Raw genomic sequence first — 19,200 nt, forward strand, 5'->3', positions numbered from 1 at the left:
GATGTGCTTTTGTTAAAAGATGTTTCTTTTGTCTTCTGGATGTTGTTTGGGAAGTTATTAAGGATTACTTAGTGTTGTATTCTTTGGGGGTTGTATTTGAATTGATGGCTGCTAAGATGTTCACTGTATGTTTTAAAAAGGTTAACTTGAGTTCATAGAATAAACATTTTTCATTTCTGCTGTACCACACCTGTAGAGTGCTCGTGTGCTCCCCATACCACAATCTATTAAAAGTTGTGGGTCAAATGAACTCCATGATACACTTTGGGGTTCTCTAAACCCTGGCCCATAACATGAGAATGTGGAGTTGAGGTTGCAATCAGGTCAAACATAATCATATTGAATGGCGGGGCAGGCTCAAGACCCTGTGTGGCCTACTCCTGCTCTTCATTTTTATGTTTGTAATTCCCAGCAATACATGTGGAAAATACAGGGCTATAGAAAGAGAACAGAGAAAACATGGTGGCACAGTGGTTAGCACTGCTGCCTCACAACACCAGGGACCTGGGTTCAATTCCGGCCTTGGGTGATAGTCTGTGTGGAGTTTGCACTTTCTCCCTTTGTCTGCGTGGGGTTTCCTCTGGGTGCTCTGGGTTCCTCCCACAGTACAAAAATGTGCAGGTTATTGACCATGTTAAATTGCCCCTTAGTGTCCAAAGGATTAGGTGGGATTACTGGGTTACAGGGATAGGGTGGGGGTGTGGGACGAGGTAGGGCACTCTTTCCAAGAGTGGGTGCAGACTCAATGGGCTGAATGGCCTCCTTCTGCACTGTAGGGGTTCGATAGAACAGTTTAGGTTGCAAGACGAGGTGAAAATCTCACTGTATTGTTGAGCTTTATAGTTTTGAAATGCTAATTTAACAATGATCTTATCAAACCTTCTTCAACGATTAGCATTTACAGTGCATTTTGGAATATATGACCTTCAGCTCAATTTATTTATTTTTTCTCTCATTTCACAAGGTTACTCATAAGGCAGTGCTGGATGTTGATGAACATTCCACGGAGGCAGCTGCAAGCACTGGAATAGGATTGATCCCACTGTCACTGCCACCTTCGATCACATTTAACAAACCATTCCTTTTGATTATCTATGAGGAAAACACAAACAACATACTCTTTCTTGGAAGAATAAAAGATCCATCCAAGAAATCGTCCCCATGAATTTAACCTGAACAGTGAAGAAATCAGGATACACCTCAATTCTAAGGCTATAAATGATAGACATTTGTAATCAACACTATTATGATACATCACTGTTGTAATTCTTTCTTTTTTTTTTCCAAGAATTGGTGGAAGTACACAGCAGATCCATCAGCATCTGCAAAGGGAACATACAAGTTAACAACTCAGCTGTAATCCTTCATCACTGAAAACTGAAAGTTAGACAAATGTAGTTTGGTTAGACAGGCTAGCCTTGTATCTGCTGGAGTGTAGGAGACTAAGTGGTGACTTACTTGAAACATAAGAAGTGGTATTGTCACTGGACTAGTAATCCAAAGGCTCAGGCTGATGCTCGGGTACTTAAGCTCAATACCACCACATCAGCAGGTGGAATTTAAATTCAATTGATAAATTCTGGAATATAAAGCTAGTCTGCGTAAGGGTGACCATGAATCTAGCATTGATTGGGGTTAAAATCTGTGTGGTTCACTAATGCCCTTGAGGGAAGGAAATCTGCCATCCCTAACTGGTCTGGCCTGTATGTATCTAATGATCCCAGCAATGTGGCTGACTCTTAACTGCCCTCTTCAATTGCCTAGTTCGCCACACAATTCAAGGGCAATCTGGGATGGCCTACAAATGTTAACCTTGCCAGTCACATACACATCATATGAAAAAAAGAGGGCGAACAATTGATCCTCTAATCACCATGTTAACAAGCAAACTGCTCAGCAGAAAAAAAGCGATATGATTTTGCAAATCAATTCTGAGACATTTCAATACTCAACGATCAGTTAATCCATTGAAACTGTTCTTTATGTCATGTGTGGTATCTGGACACGAACATCCCTCTCTCCCCGGCACACAAACACAATAAAGTGTAAGTCCAAGACAGGAAAGGGAAAGCGTGGGAAATTTCCCTCTGATAATGGGATGGATCAGACAAGAAAAAATGCAAGAATGTTGGGGAATTGGGAACAGAAGAATAAACTGTGCAGATGCAGGAGGTGTGGCGTGGGGCCATAAAATGCTGGAAATGCACAGCCGGTTTGCTGGTCATAAAAGGGTTAAAACAGGCCAATGTAAACTCTCCAATGTTACCCTATTATAGCAGAACATCTGCACGTAAAAGGACAAGTTATCGCCTTCCCCCAGAATACCACATACCTCTAAAATTACTTTGCAGATTAGAGGCTACAAAATGTTCAAAGAACAATACAGCACAGGAACAGGCCCTTCGGCCCCACCAAGCCTGTACCGGTCATGATACCGCCCTTGCCCAAAACCTTCAGCACTTCCTAGTTCCATGTCCCTCCATACCCATCCTATCCATGTATTTGTCAAGATGCCTTTTGAATGCCGTTAATGTATCTGCTTCCACAACCTCCCTTGGAAGCGCATTCCAGGCACTCACCAGCCTATGTGTAAAGAACCTGCCTCGCACATCTCCTCCATATCTTGCCCCACGGACTTTAAATCTATGCTCCCTCGTGACTGACCCCTCCACCCTGGGAAAGAGTGCCTGCCCATCCATTCTATCCATGCCTCTTATAATATTGTAGACCTCTATCAGGACTCCCCTCAACCTCCGTCGTTCTATTGAAAACAGTCCAAGTCTATTCAGCCTCTCTGCATAGCTAACCCCCTCCAGACCAGGTGACATCCTTGTGAACCTCCTCTGCACCCTCTCCAAAGCCTCCACATCCTTCTGGTAGTGTGGCGAGCAGAATTGCGCACAGTATTCCAAGTGCTGCCTTACCAAGTTTCTGTACAACTCTAGCATGATTTGCCAGTTTTTATGCTCGATGCCCCATCCAACAAAGGCAAGCATTCCGTAAGCTTTTCTTGACTACCTTATCCACTTGTGTTGCCACTTTCAAAGATCTGTGGACCTGTATGCCCAGATCTCTCTGACTTTCTACATTCCTAAGAGTTTTGCCATTTACTGTATATTTCTCCTCTATGTTAGACCTACCAAAATGCATTACCTCACAGTTGTCCGGATTAAACTCCATTTGCCTTTTCTCTGCCCAGGTCTCCAACCTATGTCCTGCTATATCCTCTGACAATCCTCAACACTATCTGCCACGCCACCAGTCTTGGTGTCATTCGCAAACTTACTAATCAGACCAGTTACATTTTCCTCCAAATCAATTATGTACACTACAAACAAGAGGCCCCAGCACCAATCCTTGTGGAACATCACTCGTCACAACCTTCCATTCAGAAAAACACCCTTCTACTGCTGCCCTCTGCCTTCTGTGACCGAGCCAGTTCTGTATCCATCTTACCCCTCACCTCTGATCCTGTGTGACTTAACCTTTTGTACCAGTCTAACATGAGGAACCATGTCAAAGGCTTTACTGACGTCCATGTAAACAACATCCACTGCCCTCCCCTCATCAATCATCTTTGTCACCTCCTCAAAAAACCCGATCAAGTTAATGAGGCACGACCCCCCTTCACAAACCCATGCTGTCTATCGCTAATGAGACCATTTGTTTCCAAATGGTTATAAACCCTTCCCCTGAGAATTCTGTCCTACAGTTTCCAGGATTATTCTTGTTACCTTTCTTAAACAGCGGTACCACATTAGTTATTCTCCAGTCCTCTGGGATCTCACCTGTAGCCAATGAGGATACAGAGATGTCAGTCAAGGCCCCTGCAATTTCCTCCCTTGCTTCCCTCTGTGTTCTGGGGTAAATCCCTTCCAGCCCAGACTTATCTTCCTTAATGATTTTTAAAACACCCAATACCTCCTTTTTGGTGTCAACATGACCCAGACTATCCACACACCCTACCCAAAAATGAACGTCCACAAAGTCCTTTTCTTTGATGAACACTGATGCAAAGTATTCATTTATTACCTCACCCATTTCCTCTGGCTCAATACATAGATTCCCCCCACTGCCCTTAAGTGATCCAATCTTTTCCCTGGCCACCCTCTTGCTTTTTACATATGAATAAAAATTTGGGATTGGGATTCACCTTAACCTACATGCCAAGGACTTTTCATGACCCCTCCTAGCCCTCCTAATTTCCCACTTAAGTACCTTCCTACCTTCTTTATACTCGTCAAGGGTTTCGACTGTCCCCACCCTTCTAGACCATATAAATGCCTCCTGTTTTTGACAAGAGTCACAATATCCCTCGTTATCCAATGCTCCCTAAACTTCCCATACTTATCCTTCATTCTCTCAGGAACGTGACTTTCCTGAATCTTAATCAACTGTCACTTGATTTACCCTCCAACAGCCGCACCCAATCCAAATTCTACAATTCCTGTCGAATGTTATCATAATTTGCCTTTCCCCAGTTTAGCACCTTAACTTGAAGGTTACCCTCATCCCTATCCAAAAGTACCCTAAAATGTACAGAATTATGGTCACTACTTCCAAAATGTTCCCCTACTGAAACCTCAACCACCTGCCCAGGCTCATTCCCCAATACCAGGTCCAGTACTGCCCTTTCCCTAGTTGGACTACCTACATATTGCATCAAGGAGCCTTCCTGGATACACCTTACAAACTCTGCCCCATCCAAGCCCCGAGCACTAAGTGAGTTCCAGTCAACATTGGGGAAATTAAAATCCCCTACCACAACAACCCTGTTACTTTTGCACGTATTCAAAACCTCTCTACCTATCTGTTCCTCTCTACCTATCTGTTCCTCTATCTCTCACTGGCAGTTGGGGGTCCTGTAATTAACCCCCAATATTGTGATTGCCCCCTTCCTGCTCCTGAGGTCTACCCAGATTGCCTCATTGTATAAACCCTCCGAGGTGTCCTCCAGCAGTAAGGCTATAACATTCTCCCTAACCAGTAATGCTACTCCCCCACCCCTTTTACATCGCCCTCTATCTCTTTCTAATATATCCTCTGTATCCTCCAATGTTCAGCTGCCAATCCTGCCCTTCCTTTAACCATGTTTCTGTGATAGCTACAACATCATAGTTCCAAGTACAAATAACTGCTCTGAGTTCATCTGCCTTACCTTACTTCTGGCGCTGAAACAACTACACTTCAGACCTCTGTGTTTGAGCAGACAGGGTGATGTTATTGTTCTCTTATTTTTGTTCTCTATTTCCCCTTCAGTTATTACACCTTCTAAGCTAACGCTCTGATTCCCACCCCCAGCCATACTATTTTAAATCCTCCCTATCTTCAGGAAAATAAGATACTGCTCCTTTATAATTTCTTTTCTTTTCCCTCTCTTAATTTTCTGTTGCACTGATCAACAGAAATTAGGTTAATTAGTACATCAAAATAATTGTGTTTAATTCTTGAAGCACGATGACCTGTTAATTATACCTTATAAAGCAGATTGCACATGTGTGCATGTCTACATTGTCCCGATAGGAGCCACAGTGAAAATATTCAATCTTCTTGTGAAATTTGATGCTTTTAGAATAGTCGTTGATGTTTAGGAGGAAGATGTAGTATAATCCATCTTCCACTCTGAAGAAGAGCCACACGGACTCTGTTTCTTTGTCTACAAGTGCTGCCAGACCTGCTGAGGTTTTGGAGCTTTTTCTGATTTTATCCATTACTGAATCAAACTCCAATCTAATGATCAGCCAAAATTGATCAGCCATGAATAATGCTTTATCGGAGTTCAATAAATTAAATTATCTTTATTCACACTGCCTTCCATATGCTTTGATAAATGACCTACTATTTCTATCACCTGCAGTAGTGAGACCAGCTGCACAAAAATATTAAAAGTGAAGCAAATGCATTTATATGGAGCTCCTCATGAACCTTGGGATAAAGTGCTTTACTGCAAATGAAGTACCTGAGAAATACAATTGGAATATAGGGAACATAGCTGCTAATTAGTTTGCCCACAACAAAGTCCAAACATTTTATTGGTGGTTTTTCCCATCTCCTTGAGGTGACAATGGTGTCAATCTCCAGTTTTTCTGGGTTTTCTGTTGAACAAAGTTACGAAATAGATCAGGAAACATCCCTGCACAGATACCAAATAGGCAGTCAACTATTTTAAGATAGTTTATTAAGAAACAACAGTTTTGATATGATGCATTAACTAATAAGATAGAAAAGATATATAACCCGTGACTGTTGAGAGAAGTTTACTGGTCCTTTCCAAAACCCTTACATAGATAAAGGGGTACACAAGATGCCATCTGACCAAGATAGGAAAGTCAACATGGCAGCCTGAACAAATGACATATTGTTTCCAGGGACTGTTTAGAAGTTAGGGGGCGGGATTCTCCACTCCCGCACCGAAGTGCCCACGATGTCGTGAACGCCGTCGGGATCGGGGCGAAACGGCCCCGATCCCGACCGATTCAGGCCCCAACAATGGGCTAGGATCGGGGCCGCGTCATCTACATGCGCCAGGCCTTGTCGCCGCGTAAAGGCGGCGCCGCATAGATGACGCGGCCGGCGCCGCATAACTGACGTCACCCGCGCATGCGCGGTTGCCGTCCTCTCTAAGTCCGCCCCGCAAGAAGATGACAGACGGATCTTGCGGGGCCGCGGAAGGAAGGAGGTCCTCCTTCAGAGAGGACGGCCCGACGATCGGTGGGCACCGATCGCGGGCCACCCCACATTTGAGGTACCCCCCAATGCAGGATCCCCCCGCAGGCCGCCTCCCCCCCAGCGTTTGTGCGCTGTTCCCGACAGCAGCGACCAGGTGTGGACGGCGCCGGGGGGAACCCGCCGTTTTGGCCTGGCCACTCAGCCCATCCGGGCCTGAGAATAGCGGGGGTGCCGGGGAATCGCCATTTTGGATTTCTCCGGCCCGCGGAACTCGACCGGGCCGTTCCCGCCGCTTGGGAGAATCGCGGGAGGGCGTCGGACGGGTGTCCCGGGAAATTTTGGCGGCCCAGGCAATTCTCCCAACTGGCGCGGGAGTGGAGAATCACGCCCAGGGTGTTTAGAAATTCTCTTTCGAGAGAGAGAATCAATGCTGCTTAGATAAGTACAGAAATACCTGCTTATTAAAGACCCCAATTTCTAACATCTGCAATGTGTTAAACCACTCTCAGTTAGTGCTGCACAGCATGTAGATGACTCACTGCCATCCCAGCCAATTGCATCACAACTTAAAAGAGTACGTATAGAACCTCCATTTGCGGCTGATGCAAGGATGTGATCATTTATTTATTTATCACAAATGGATCATTTCTGAGTTGGCCAGGTGTAACGAGTGGAGTGCTATAGGGATCTGTACGAATAACTCACCTTCTGACTCCCCAAATCCTGTCCACCATCTACAAGGCTCAAAGTAGGAGTGTGATGGAATACTCTCAATTTGCCTGGAATCGCTTCTCGGCCTTTTGGCTAAGATAAGCGTGAGGCCAGGTGTAATGCCAGGATCTGATATGTCTCCCTTGTGGGGACCATGTAATGGATTCAATTTGAATTAGTTTTTGGAGCAGGCAAGGAGCAGGATTGGGAGTTTACCTCTGTCTACACTCTTAAGCTCTGGCTTTGTAACTCTGATAAAGGAATTTTTTTTAAAAACTTGCCTGGATGAGTGCAGCTCCAACAGTACTCAAGAAGGGCTGGTTTAGTTCAGTGGGCTAGACAGCTGGTTTGTGATGCAGAACAAGGCCAGCAGCGCGGGTTCAATTCCCATACCAGCTTACCCGAACAGCCACCGGAATGTGGCGACTAGGGGCTTTTCGCAGTAACTTCATACTTGTGACAATAAAAGATTATTATTATTAAGCTCAACACCATTCAGGACAAAGTAGCCCGCTTGATTAGCACTCCTTCGGCAAACATTTAATCCTTCCACCACTGACGAACAACAGCAACAGTGTGTACCATCTACAAGATGCACTGCAGGAACTCACCAAGGTTCCAAAGGCAGCATCTTCCAAACTCAAGACCATTACTATCGAGAAAGACATGGACAGCAGATACCTGGTAACACCACCATCTAGTGGCTCCCTTCCAAGTCACTCACCATCCTGACTTGGAAATGTATCACCTTTCATTCACTGTCATTGGATTAAAATCTTGGAATTCCCTCCCTAATGAAGCTGGTGGAGGAGGCCAGGGAGGATCTTTGGAGGTGGGATACACTGCACTTAACGTTGGTGGAGAGGGTCCAAGTGGTGAAAATTAATATTCTGCCGAGGTTCATGTTTATCTTTCAGGCTCTCCCGATGTTTGTACCAAAGGCCTTTTTTCGGAAAGTGGACATGATCATTTCGGACTTTGTATGGGCGGGGAAGGTGGGGAGGCAGAGGCAGCAGAGGGGATTGGAGTTGCCGAACTTGCATCATTATTATTGGGCGGCGAATGTGGACAAGGTGCGGCGGTGGTGGGAAGGAGAAGGGTTAGAGTGGGTTCGGATGGAGGAGGAATCTTGTAAGAGATCTAGTTTGAGTGCTATGGTGACGGCAGCGTATTCAGGGAGCCTGGTGGTACAGTCCATGGTGAAGATATGAAATCAGTTGAGGCATTTTAGGGTGGAAGGGATGTTGGTGCTAACGCCACTGTGCAAGAATCATAGGTTTGAGCCGGGGGGGGGGGGGGGGGTTGGATAGTGTATACAGGAGGTGGAGGGAAGTGGGGCTGGTCAAGGTGAAGGATTTGTAGTTGGAGGAAGGGTTCGCCAGTCTGAAGGATCTAAGGCAGAGGGTAGAGCTGCCGAGGGGGAGTGAGTTCAGGTATTTGCAGGTTAGGGGCTTTGCGCGAAAGGTCTGGAGGGGGTTCCCTAGGTTTCCGGGATACACCCTGCTGCAGCGACTGCTGCTTCCGGATGTGGAGGGGGAGGGAAGAATTGCCGATATATATAAGTGGCTGGGGGAGCAGGGAGGCGAGCAGGTGGTAAAGATCAAGGAGAAATGAGAAGCAGAGTTGGAAGGGGAGATCAATTAGGAAGTATGGAGTGAGGCACTGCATAGGGTAAATGGAATGTCCTCTTTTGCAAGGATGAGCCTGATACAGTTTAAGGTGGTGCACAGGTGCATATGACTCGGGCAAGAATGAGTGGGTTCTTTCAGGGGGTAGCAGATGAGTGTGAGAGGTGTGGGCAGGGCCAACGAATCACGCACACATGTTTTGGGGTCGCAAAAAATTGGGAAGCTTCTGAGTGGGAGTTGATGTGTTGGGTGCTCTGGATCCGTGGAACACATGCAGGCCACCAAAACTTAAAATAGTACAACACTATTTTATTAAGGTAGAAACTGTTGAACATACTTTCACTGAGGGTTAACACAATGTTAGATTAAACTAAAGACCTATGCCTGTCCAAACCAGTCTCTGCACTCAGCACATGGTGAAGATCTGTGCTATAAGCTGTAAGCTCTGTCCTTCTGAGAAGCTGCATCCCGAATGAGCAGGAACTCTGATGCCCTCTGTCTATATAGTGAATGCGCTCTAACTGGTGATTGGCTGCGGTGTTGTGTATGTTGATTGGTCTTGCTGTGTGTCCATCAGTGTGTGTGTCTGCACCAGATATACAGGTGTATATTATGACATCCCCCCTTTTATTAAAAAATATGTGTGTGGCAGTAAATAGTGTGTGGTGAGAATGTTCCTAACTACGTGTGGGGTGCGAAGACATATTTACAGGACTATGTACATGAGAACTAAGCTATTTACATGGGAAGGTGCCTGGTGCAGAGAAGCAGTATGCAACAAGAGTAACGAGATCAACACTATATACAAACCAGGGAAACGATCAAACAAAGCAACGAAACAATTCAGAGAGTCCATAAATTCGAAAAGTTCATAAATCTAGTCTCTGAGGTGGGCGACGAATTCTGGTTGACCGCCTCAAGGGTGGGTCGAGAGCCGCCGGTTCAGGAGCGGGCTGGACTGCATCAAAGTCAGGAGGAGGCAGAGTGACAGGGAGCTCTGCAAAGTCCGTGGCAGGGTCAGCGGGAGGGTGAGGCGAGACTGGAGGATCACGTGGCGAGCATGGAACAAGACGAAGGTCGCGTCGGTTGCGGCGCAGAATAGAGCCATCCGGTAGATGAACCAGGAACGAGCGGGGGACCAGCCACCATCCGGAAGATGGACGCGGACGTTGTCATCTGGAGCCAGAGCAGGGAGATCAGCTGCACGGGAGTCATGAGCTGCCTTGTGCTGTGCACGAGACAGCTGCATCCGGCGAAGGACCGGAACGTGGTCGAGGTCTGGGACATGGATGGACGGCACCGTCGTCCTCAGGGTGCGACTCATGAGTAACTGGGCTGGCGACAGGCCAGTGGACAGTGGGGCGGAGCGATAGGCCAGCAAGGCAAGGTAGAAATCAGACCCAGCATCGGCAGCCTTGCATAGGAGCTGTTTGACGATATGTACTGCCTTCTCTGCTTTGCCGTTGGATTGGGGGTACAGGGGACTGGATGTCACATGAGCAAAATTATACCGCCTGGCAAAGTTGGACCATTCTTAGCTGGCGAAGCAGGGTCCATTGTCCGACGTAACCGTGAGCGGGATGCCGTGTCGAGCAAAGGTTTCTTTACATGCACGAATGACTGCAGACGAGGTGAGGTCGTGCAACCGTATCACCTCCGGGTAATTCAAAAAGTAGTCCACAATCAGGACATAGTCTCTACCCAGCGCGTGGAACAGGTTGATGCCCACCTTGGTCCATGGTGACGTGACCAACTCATGGGGCTGCAAAGTTTCACGTGGTTGGGCCGGCTGGAAGCGCTAACAAATGGGGCAGTTGAGCAATGTGTTGGCTATGTCCTCATTAATGCCGGGCCAGTACACTGCCTCTCGGGCCCGTCGGCGGCACTTTTCCACGCCAAGGTGGCCCTCGTGTAGCTGTTCCAGGATGAGCTGGCGCATGCTATGCGGGATGACAATGCGGTCCAATTTTAGAAGAACCCCGTCTACGACTGCCAGATCATCTCTGACATTATAGAACTGAGGGCATTGGCCTTTGAGCCACCCGTCCGTTAGGTGGCGCATGACACGCTGTAGCAAAGTATCAGCCGCCGTCTCGCGGCGAATTTGGACGAGGCGTTCATCCGTGGCAGGTAGATTGGAGGCCGCGAATGCCACATGGGCGTCAAGCTGGCAGAAAAATCGCGCTGGGTCACATGGAGTGTTGACTGCCCTGGAGAGAGCGTCGGCAATGATGAGGTCTTTGCCAGGGGTGTATACCAGCTGGAAGTCATATCGTCGGAGCTTGAGAAGAGTACGCTGGAGGCGAGGCGTCATGTCGTTCAAGCCTTTCTGGATTATATTGACCAGCGGGCGATAGTCGGTCTCGACGGTGAACTGAGGAAATCCGTAGACATAATCGTGAAACTTCACTACACCGGTCAGAAGGCCCAGGCACTCCTTTTCTATCTGCGCGTAGCGCTGCTCCGTGGGGGTCATGGCGCGTGACGCATATGCAATGGGGCCCATGATGAGGCCTCATCGCGTTGCAGGAGCACTGCCCCAATGCCGGATTGACTGGCACCGGTCAAAATTTTGGTCTCCTTTGCTGGATCAAAGAAAGCTAAGACCGGGGCCATGGTCAGTTTTGTTTTGAGTTCTCTCCATTCGCGCTCGTGGGCAGGGAGCCATTGGAAGTCTGTCGTCTTCCTGACCAGGTTCCTGAGAGCCGTAGTATGAGAGGCGAGGTTAGGGATGAACTTCCCTAAAAAATTGACCATGCCCAGAAATCGGAGGACCGCCTTCTTGTCCTCTGGTGTTTTCATAGCTGTGATAGCAGCTACCTTGTCCGCATCCGGCCGCACACCCAACTGGGAGATGTGGTCCCCAAGGAACTTGAGTTCCGTCTGACCAAAAGAGCATTTGGCCCTGTTGAGGCGAGGCCACGCTCACGTGTACGTTTGAATATGCGCTGGAGGCAACTGACATGCTCCTGCGAGGTGGTGGACCAAATGATAATGTCATTGACATAGACGCGAACACCTTCAATGCCTTCCATCATTTGTTCCATAATCCTATGGAACACTTCTGAAGCAGATATGATCCCAACCAGCATCCTGTTGTAACAATATCTGCCAAAGGGGGTATTAAAAGTACACAGTTTCCTGCTGGAATTGTCGAGCTGGATTTGCCAGAATCCTTTTGAGGCGTCGAGTTTGGTGAAGAGCTTGGCGCGAGCCATCTCGCATGTGAGCTCTTCGCGCTTGGGAATTGGATAATGCTCCCTCATGATATTGCGATTCAGATCCTTGGCATCAATGCAAATTCTCAATTCGCCGGAAGGCTTTTTTACACATACCATGGAACTGACCCAGTCGGTTGGCTCTGTGATTCTGGAAATCACTCCTTGGTCCTGGAGGTCCTGCAGCTGCAGCTTCAGGCGGTCCTTAAGGGGCGCTGGGACTCTGTTTCAATAAGATCTTGTAGGTGTATGGGAGTGTGCCCATGTCCTCGAAGACATTGTGGTGCTGGTTGATGATGGCGTCGAGTTGCACCCTGAAGTTGGTGTCCTGAAAGGCAGACGTGTCATCAGGAGAGAGAGAGTGAACTCTCTGAACTAGGCTCAACAGCTTGCATGCCTGCGCGCCAAGCAGGGAGGCTTTCGAGGAGCATACGATTTCAAATGGAAGGATGGCTTTGCGTGACCTGTGCGTCACTTCAAGTTGGCACGAGCTGCTGGCATCAATGGCATTACCGTTGTAATCCAATAGCTGGCAGGCTGATGGAAAGATGGCTGGTTTGACACAAAGGCTTTGGAGGTCGGACCGCGCAATGAGATTGGCGGAGGCACCAGTGTCCAGACGGAATCGTATTTGGGACCGGTTGACCGTCTGGGTGGCACACCACTCATCGTCTGGATCGATGCTGTATACCGATAGAGGCTGGTGTCTTTGCTTCGGGGACACCCTGTTTTTTGTCATGATACCGACTTGAAAAGGCGCCTCCGGGTCCTCGGTGTCAATGTTGTGTGGTAGCTCCGCATCGGACTCGGTGACCGTGGGTTGAATGGCCCGGTCATTCCTGCGAGGCTGGCTGAAGCAATATGAGTTGGCAGGCTGAGCTGCTCGGCATAAGGCAGCATAGTGGTCACGTTTGCCACATCTCAGGCATTGTCGAGATTTGGCAGGGCATTGCCGTTTTAAATGGGCGGAGCCACAGTTGCCGCACGTCGTAGCGTCAGCACGTTCGCTGCGCCACCGCGCATGCGCGATGCGGTCGTACGTGGTACGCGCCTGCGCAGTACGTTTGTCAACGTCGCCTTCCCCTTGTTTGGTGCGCACAAGCGCCGGAGTCCACGAAAAGCGCGCAAAATGGCCGCCCTCATCCAGGCTGAGGCCCTGGAGTTGCTCAATTGCTTGGACCCGTTCCGCCTCGTGGGGACCTTGCCGCCCCGTTTCAGCCGCTTGGATGTGGGAATACCAACTCATGCCATTTTCGTGCAGGACGCAGGTCTCGATGGCGGTTGCTAGGGTGAGCTGCTTTACCTTGAGGAACTGCTGTCGTAGGGGGTCCGACTGAACACCGAAAATGATCTGGTCGCGTATCATGGAGTCGGAGGTGGACCTGTAGCTACATACTGCGCAAGGATGCGGAGGTGAGTGAGAAAGGACTGGAAAGGTTCATCCTTACCCTGCAAACGCTGTTGGAACACGTAGCGCTCGAAACTTTCATTCACCTCTACGCTGCAACGAATGTCAAACTTGAGGAGGACCGTCTTGAACTTTGTTTTATCTTCATCATCCACAAAGGTGAGAGAAAATTGAAAATGTGGATGGCATGGTCCCCGGCCATGGATAGGAAGAGAGCAATCTTCCTGGTATCCGAGGTGTCCTCCCGGTCTGTGGCCTCAAGGAAGAGCTGGAAGCGCTGTTTGAATATCTTCCAGTTGGCCCCTAGGTTACCGGCGATGCGGAGTGGCGGCGGCGGGCAGATGTTGTCCATGTTGCAGGATGACGGAATGCTGGCAGAAGGCAGATCACTTGCAGGTAGGTCTAAGAAGTGCTAATATCCCTCAACTCCTGGTATCATGTTGTGTTGGGCGCTCTGGATCCGTGGAACACATACAGGCCACCAACACTTAAAATAGTGCAACACTATTTTATTAAGTCAGAAATTGTTTAACATACTTTCACTGTGGGTTAACACGATATTGGATTGAACTAAAGACCTATGCTTTGTCCTAACCAGTCTATGCACTCAGCACATGATGAAGATCTGTGCTGCAGGCTGTGAGCTCTGTCCTACTGGGAAGCTGCAGCTCGAATGAGCGGGAACTCTGATGCCCCCTGTCTTTATAGTGCGTGTGCTCTAACTGGTGATTGGCTGCGGTGTTGTGTGGGTTGATTGGTCCCACTGCGTATCCATCAGTGTGTGTGTCTGCACCATAATATACTGGCGTATATTATGACATGCACGTGTCTGTGGGCTGGGGTCTCTGGGGTGTATTACCTGCTTTCCTGGGAGCTGACTTAGGTATAAATGGGCCTATGTTGGGTTTTCTGGTGATGATCTCGCACTCATGTGGGGTACCTGCATATTGCAAATAATCGGCTAGGAAAGTGTGTGTCTTGGTTCTTTTGACTGTAATGTCCCGTCCCTGTAAAAGAAGGGTCCAACGGGCTCTGTGGATTTGGCTGACTGTGCCATCTTTAAGTCAACCATCTAATAATAGCTGTGTTGGGGTGTGTTCAGTGAGAATGGTGATGGGGTTGAGTCCTGTAATGTAGGCGAAGCACTGTACTGCCCAAAAAATTGCGAGCAGGTGCCTTTCGCAGGCAGAAAATCCTTGCTCGACAGGATCTAACACGCGTGAGGCGTATGCCACGGGGCGTAATTGGTCATAGCGTTCCTGGAGGAGCACGGCCAAAAGGGTTTGGTTGGTGCTTGCAACTTCAATTGCATACAGGGAAAGTGGATCTGGGACCTGTAATGTCCCTGGAATGTAATGTCCAATGGAATGGACCAAAAGCCGTTGCTAATGTACAAAACCGAAAAAATAATTGACTGGAGTCCCTGTTTGAGCATGGTCTCGGGACCTGTGGTAGGCTACGGTGGGGGCTGCTACTGGGGTTACTTTGTTCAGTTCCCGGTAATCAATGGTCAGTCGCCATGATCCATCGGGTTTCCTGACGGGCCAAATCGGTGCATTGTTCGTGGAGGCTACTGATCTGAGTACGCCTTGATCAAACAAACTCTCTATTACTTTGGAGATTTCTCCCTCTGCCTCTTGGGGAAAACCATACTGCTTTTGGGGTCTGGGGTCGGGACCTATAATATTTACCAAGCCAGCTATTTTGCCACAGTCGTGCTTGTGCTGTGCAAATGCTGCTTTGTGTTGCTGCACGACTTCCCTAACTTGTTTATCCTGATTAATGGCTCGAGGGTCGAACCAGAAGTCTCCTACTGAGCTAATCCTGTTTTCATAGTCTCCATCTGTGAGCGTGGCGGGGCTCGTGCTGCCTTTGCCATTTTCCATACACATTTATTAACTGAATCAAAAGAGAGGTTGTGGAGGTTTTATTCCATGTACTAATGGAATAAAATCGATTCCTAGGATGTATTCAGCTGTCTGGGGTAGATCAACCAAAACTACGGGGTGTTTAGTTGTAATGTTCCCTATTTGTATCGCTACAGGGGCTGTGATGTGTCCTTGTTGTAAATGACCTGTAAAGCTGCTGAGTGTGATGGTGTCTGTAGTGGGCCATGTGTCTCGCTGAAACATCGTGGAGGTATTGAGTGTGGTGCGGGACCCTCCTGTGTCCCAAAGAAATTCTACAGGGTGTCCCCGGACTTTGCCTGCTATGACCGGTCTACCGGACTTGTCCCAAAGGGTGTCGCAGACCCAAGTTGGGGAGCCCGAACACCGTCAGTTGGTACCGTTCCTGTCTATGTTCTCTGAATGGGCGCTAACGCCATGGATTGGCTTTGCCCTATTCTTATTTAGGGTGCCTGTCTGTTGGTTTCTCTGCTGCTTTTGGGGTGCGTTGCACTCTCGTGCAAAGTGTCCTAATTGTCCACAGTTGTAACATTCCTGGGGTTTTGGCTGTGGTAGGCTGTTCCTGCCCTCATTTATCCATGCGGGGTTCTGGTGCGCTTTAACTGGATTCATGTCTGCCTGCTCTTCCTCGGGTTTTGCAAATGCGGTTTTGCCTTGGACAGATTGTTCCCAAGTGCGGGACAATCTCTTCAAAACCCATTTCTCATTGTGGGCCTCGTCTGAGGGGTCGTAATTTGTGCAAGCTCTCTGTCCTGCGTCTGTCGCATGAGAGACTAGGATTCGAGTCCATTTGGCCATATTATCCGCGGACAAATGGGCGCGGGCTAACTCTCCAAAAACTGCTGTGAAATGTATCCACAAGCGTCTAGCAAATGCTGTGGGGTGCTCTGTTTTCTTTTGCCTACACTTCTACGGGATCTCCTCTGTTATAGCCGTTTGCATCTAGGATCGCTGTGTGCATTTCTTGGAGTGTGCCTCCTCCTACATTCTGTGGGTCAGGAAGGGCTGCCACGACTGAAGAGTCGAGGCTTAAAACTGTGAGCTTCACTTGCTCCTTTTCGTCCAGGCTGTACATGGTAGCCTGCTGTTTAACTATAGCGAAAAACAGGTGGGGGTCTGATGTGGGAAGGAACAGTGTAATCTTTCCACACGCGTCCCGTAATTAATTCATGGTTAACGGGATTGTATACAGGAAATTTGCATTTCTTTCTGCTGCGGCCCTGCGGTGTGTGGTTACAGGGTTCATGGGGGTGTATTCTGCCTGTTCAGTCGGGGGTTGGAGTGCTTTTCTCTTTTGGGGTTTTTCTTGCGAACATGTCCCATGTACTTATCTGTGGGCAGTCTCATTTAACTCCTGCCAATCGGGGCCGTTTTCCTGGTCTAATTGGGGTCCAAACATATTTTGAAACCCATTCTGGACAGAAAGCAGAGATTGCAATTCTGCAATTTGCTTCCGGCACTTTGCGTGATCTACGGAGCTCTACCTTTGTTCTGTTGTGGAAGTGTGGAGCGCTCGTAGGGCTGCTTTCAAATCATTGCACTGTTTCTGCAATTTCTCTACCTGTTGCTCGGTTTCTTGTCTTACCAAGACCGCACGTTGTGTGTCCTGGTAGGCCTTATCATATTGGGTCTGAAAACTACTCAAATGGGCGAGACAAGACTGGTGCGACCACTTGGCATCATCCACCTCTCTGTCCCTCGCTGCTAACTGTTCTCTCAAATCTTTATTCTCTTTCTCAAACTCGCTCACATCTCCCTCACTATTTCTGTCTCTCTCCTCTATCTCTCTACGGAGCGTCCTAACGACCTCCTCTGTACCTTGCAATTGTGCCAAGCAGGACACGATTGCCATCGGCTTGCGTGCTTTCCCTAAGCTCTTCTTGCAGGTTCTCTGACAGGTTCTCCCACCAAGTATATCCTATACTCCCAGGACCTGTTTCATCATTCGCGCAGAATTCGCTCCAAATTCTTTCCCTTTGAGGTACTTTCTGATTTCCTCTTCCCATACGGGACACTGTCTTACTCTACTGGTCGCTGCGACCTCGAATTCCTGGGGGTTCATAAGGAATTCCATTGCCTTCATTGCCATTTTCTCTATCTGGGTTCTCTACTGAATTTGGAACAGGGGGTGATAAAGTGGTGATGTAAACACGGGTACGGCTTACGCTATTTTCCGGCCTACAAAACTCCTGACAGTTTTACGCAACAAAATCTCTCAGGTTTACCTTATTTCCCTGTTGGTACGCATGCATTAATACACTTCCGAATCTCGGAGGTTTGATCAGTATTGTTCTTACACTTGTGGTTTTTCTGTTTCTAATTGGATTCCAGTTCAAATTTTGGGTTCTCTCGGAGTGGTTAGGCCACTTCTAAGTCGAGTCCCGTCAGATGTCGCCAGTAAATGTTGCTAATTGTGTTTCTCTTAATTTGGCTCTGAAGATGGCGGCCAATATGGTCACCTTCCTTAATTCTAATTACGTTTGCTCTAGAGTCGCCAGGTGTCTTTCGATACCGCCACAAGGTACAAACCCGAATACTGATCAAAGACTCGATACACCAGTTAGTTAGTTCAAACTCAATGCTCATTTATTTACACACACAGTCAAATATACTCGTGCATAAAACTCTACAAACTAAACTATCACTACTGCTAAAAGCCTATACTTACCTTCGGGCGCCCACTCAGTCAGAGGAATAATGGCCGTTGTTCGGTTCTGAGGCTGCTGAGGTCGAATTGGTACGGAATAACAGCTAGGATCGTCTGACTCATAGCGTGCGTTGACCTTGGACTTTCTTGTTCTGATGTTGCTGTTGGGCAGGTCTCTCCTTGGTGAGAGCCAGAGCCACAAGAGAGTGATTCTCTCTTGAGGGATTCTTCTTATACCCAAAGGGGCTTCGCACGCTTTTGGGCGGCCCTTGAACTTGGCCCCAATTAATTGGGCCGTTTCCCAATCGTTCCTATCGATTCCCTCCAATAGAGGGGTGGGTGCCCTGATTGCTGGGCGTGTCCTAGGTGGCCGTTGCCCTGCTTTGTTCTGGTCTCCTCTGGTGCCGGGATGTCTGTCTTGGTATTGTTTACTTAAATGTTACTCTTCTGTCCCCGGGGATGGCTCATTAGTATGGTAATGGTTTTGCAGTATCTGTCCTGTCTGGGAGCTACGGCTCCAATCAACAGACAAACCCTGCACCTGCTTGCTTTCTCAGTATTGTCTATTTTCCCTGCAATCTTTGCAAAGTATCCATTTTGTAATCGGGAAGTGGCAATCCCAGATGGCTACATTGGGTAGAGGATGGGGCGGTAAAAGGGGGGAGTAGTAGATTAGCTGGCCATTATTATATCATAATTATTGCATGCCTTATCACTATTTTTGTTATAAATACACAGTTGTGTTTCACTTACAAATCTGGTGCCTGTACATTATTGGAACAGACAAGGGCCAAAGATCTCAGAAACATTATATGAATTATTGGTTAATTCACTTGTGTTGGGACTCCGGATCTGTGGGGCTGGAATCAACTGCGCACCAATTCAGGGTGTCGTAACAGGGTGCAGGGGAGATCCACCAGGTTGTTGCCTGGGTTGGAGCATTTAAGACATGAAGAGAAATTGGTTCGGCTAAGAGCAGAGAAGACTGAGGGGGGACCTAGTTGAGGTGCAC

The 19,200-nt window shown here is 48.1% G+C and overlaps 1 protein-coding gene across 7 annotated transcripts in view; it reads left to right on the plus strand.

Moving 5' to 3' along the window:
* The window catches only part of LOC140403327 (alpha-1-antitrypsin-like), a 32,332-nt gene extending 26,527 nt beyond the window's left edge, over nucleotides 1–5,805 (plus strand). For all 7 annotated transcript variants that reach the window (XM_072491227.1, XM_072491236.1, XM_072491208.1 and 4 more), the window contains one exon: nucleotides 965–5,805. In XM_072491227.1, coding sequence (XP_072347328.1) covers nucleotides 965–1,165 — 201 coding nt within the window. In that variant the 3' untranslated portion in view covers nucleotides 1,166–5,805. The remainder of the gene's footprint in view (nucleotides 1–964) is intronic.
* Nucleotides 5,806–19,200: the final 13,395 nt, after the last annotated feature.

Source organism: Scyliorhinus torazame, chromosome 2, assembly GCF_047496885.1.
Source record: "Scyliorhinus torazame isolate Kashiwa2021f chromosome 2, sScyTor2.1, whole genome shotgun sequence".
Taxonomy (NCBI): domain Eukaryota; kingdom Metazoa; phylum Chordata; class Chondrichthyes; order Carcharhiniformes; family Scyliorhinidae; genus Scyliorhinus; species Scyliorhinus torazame.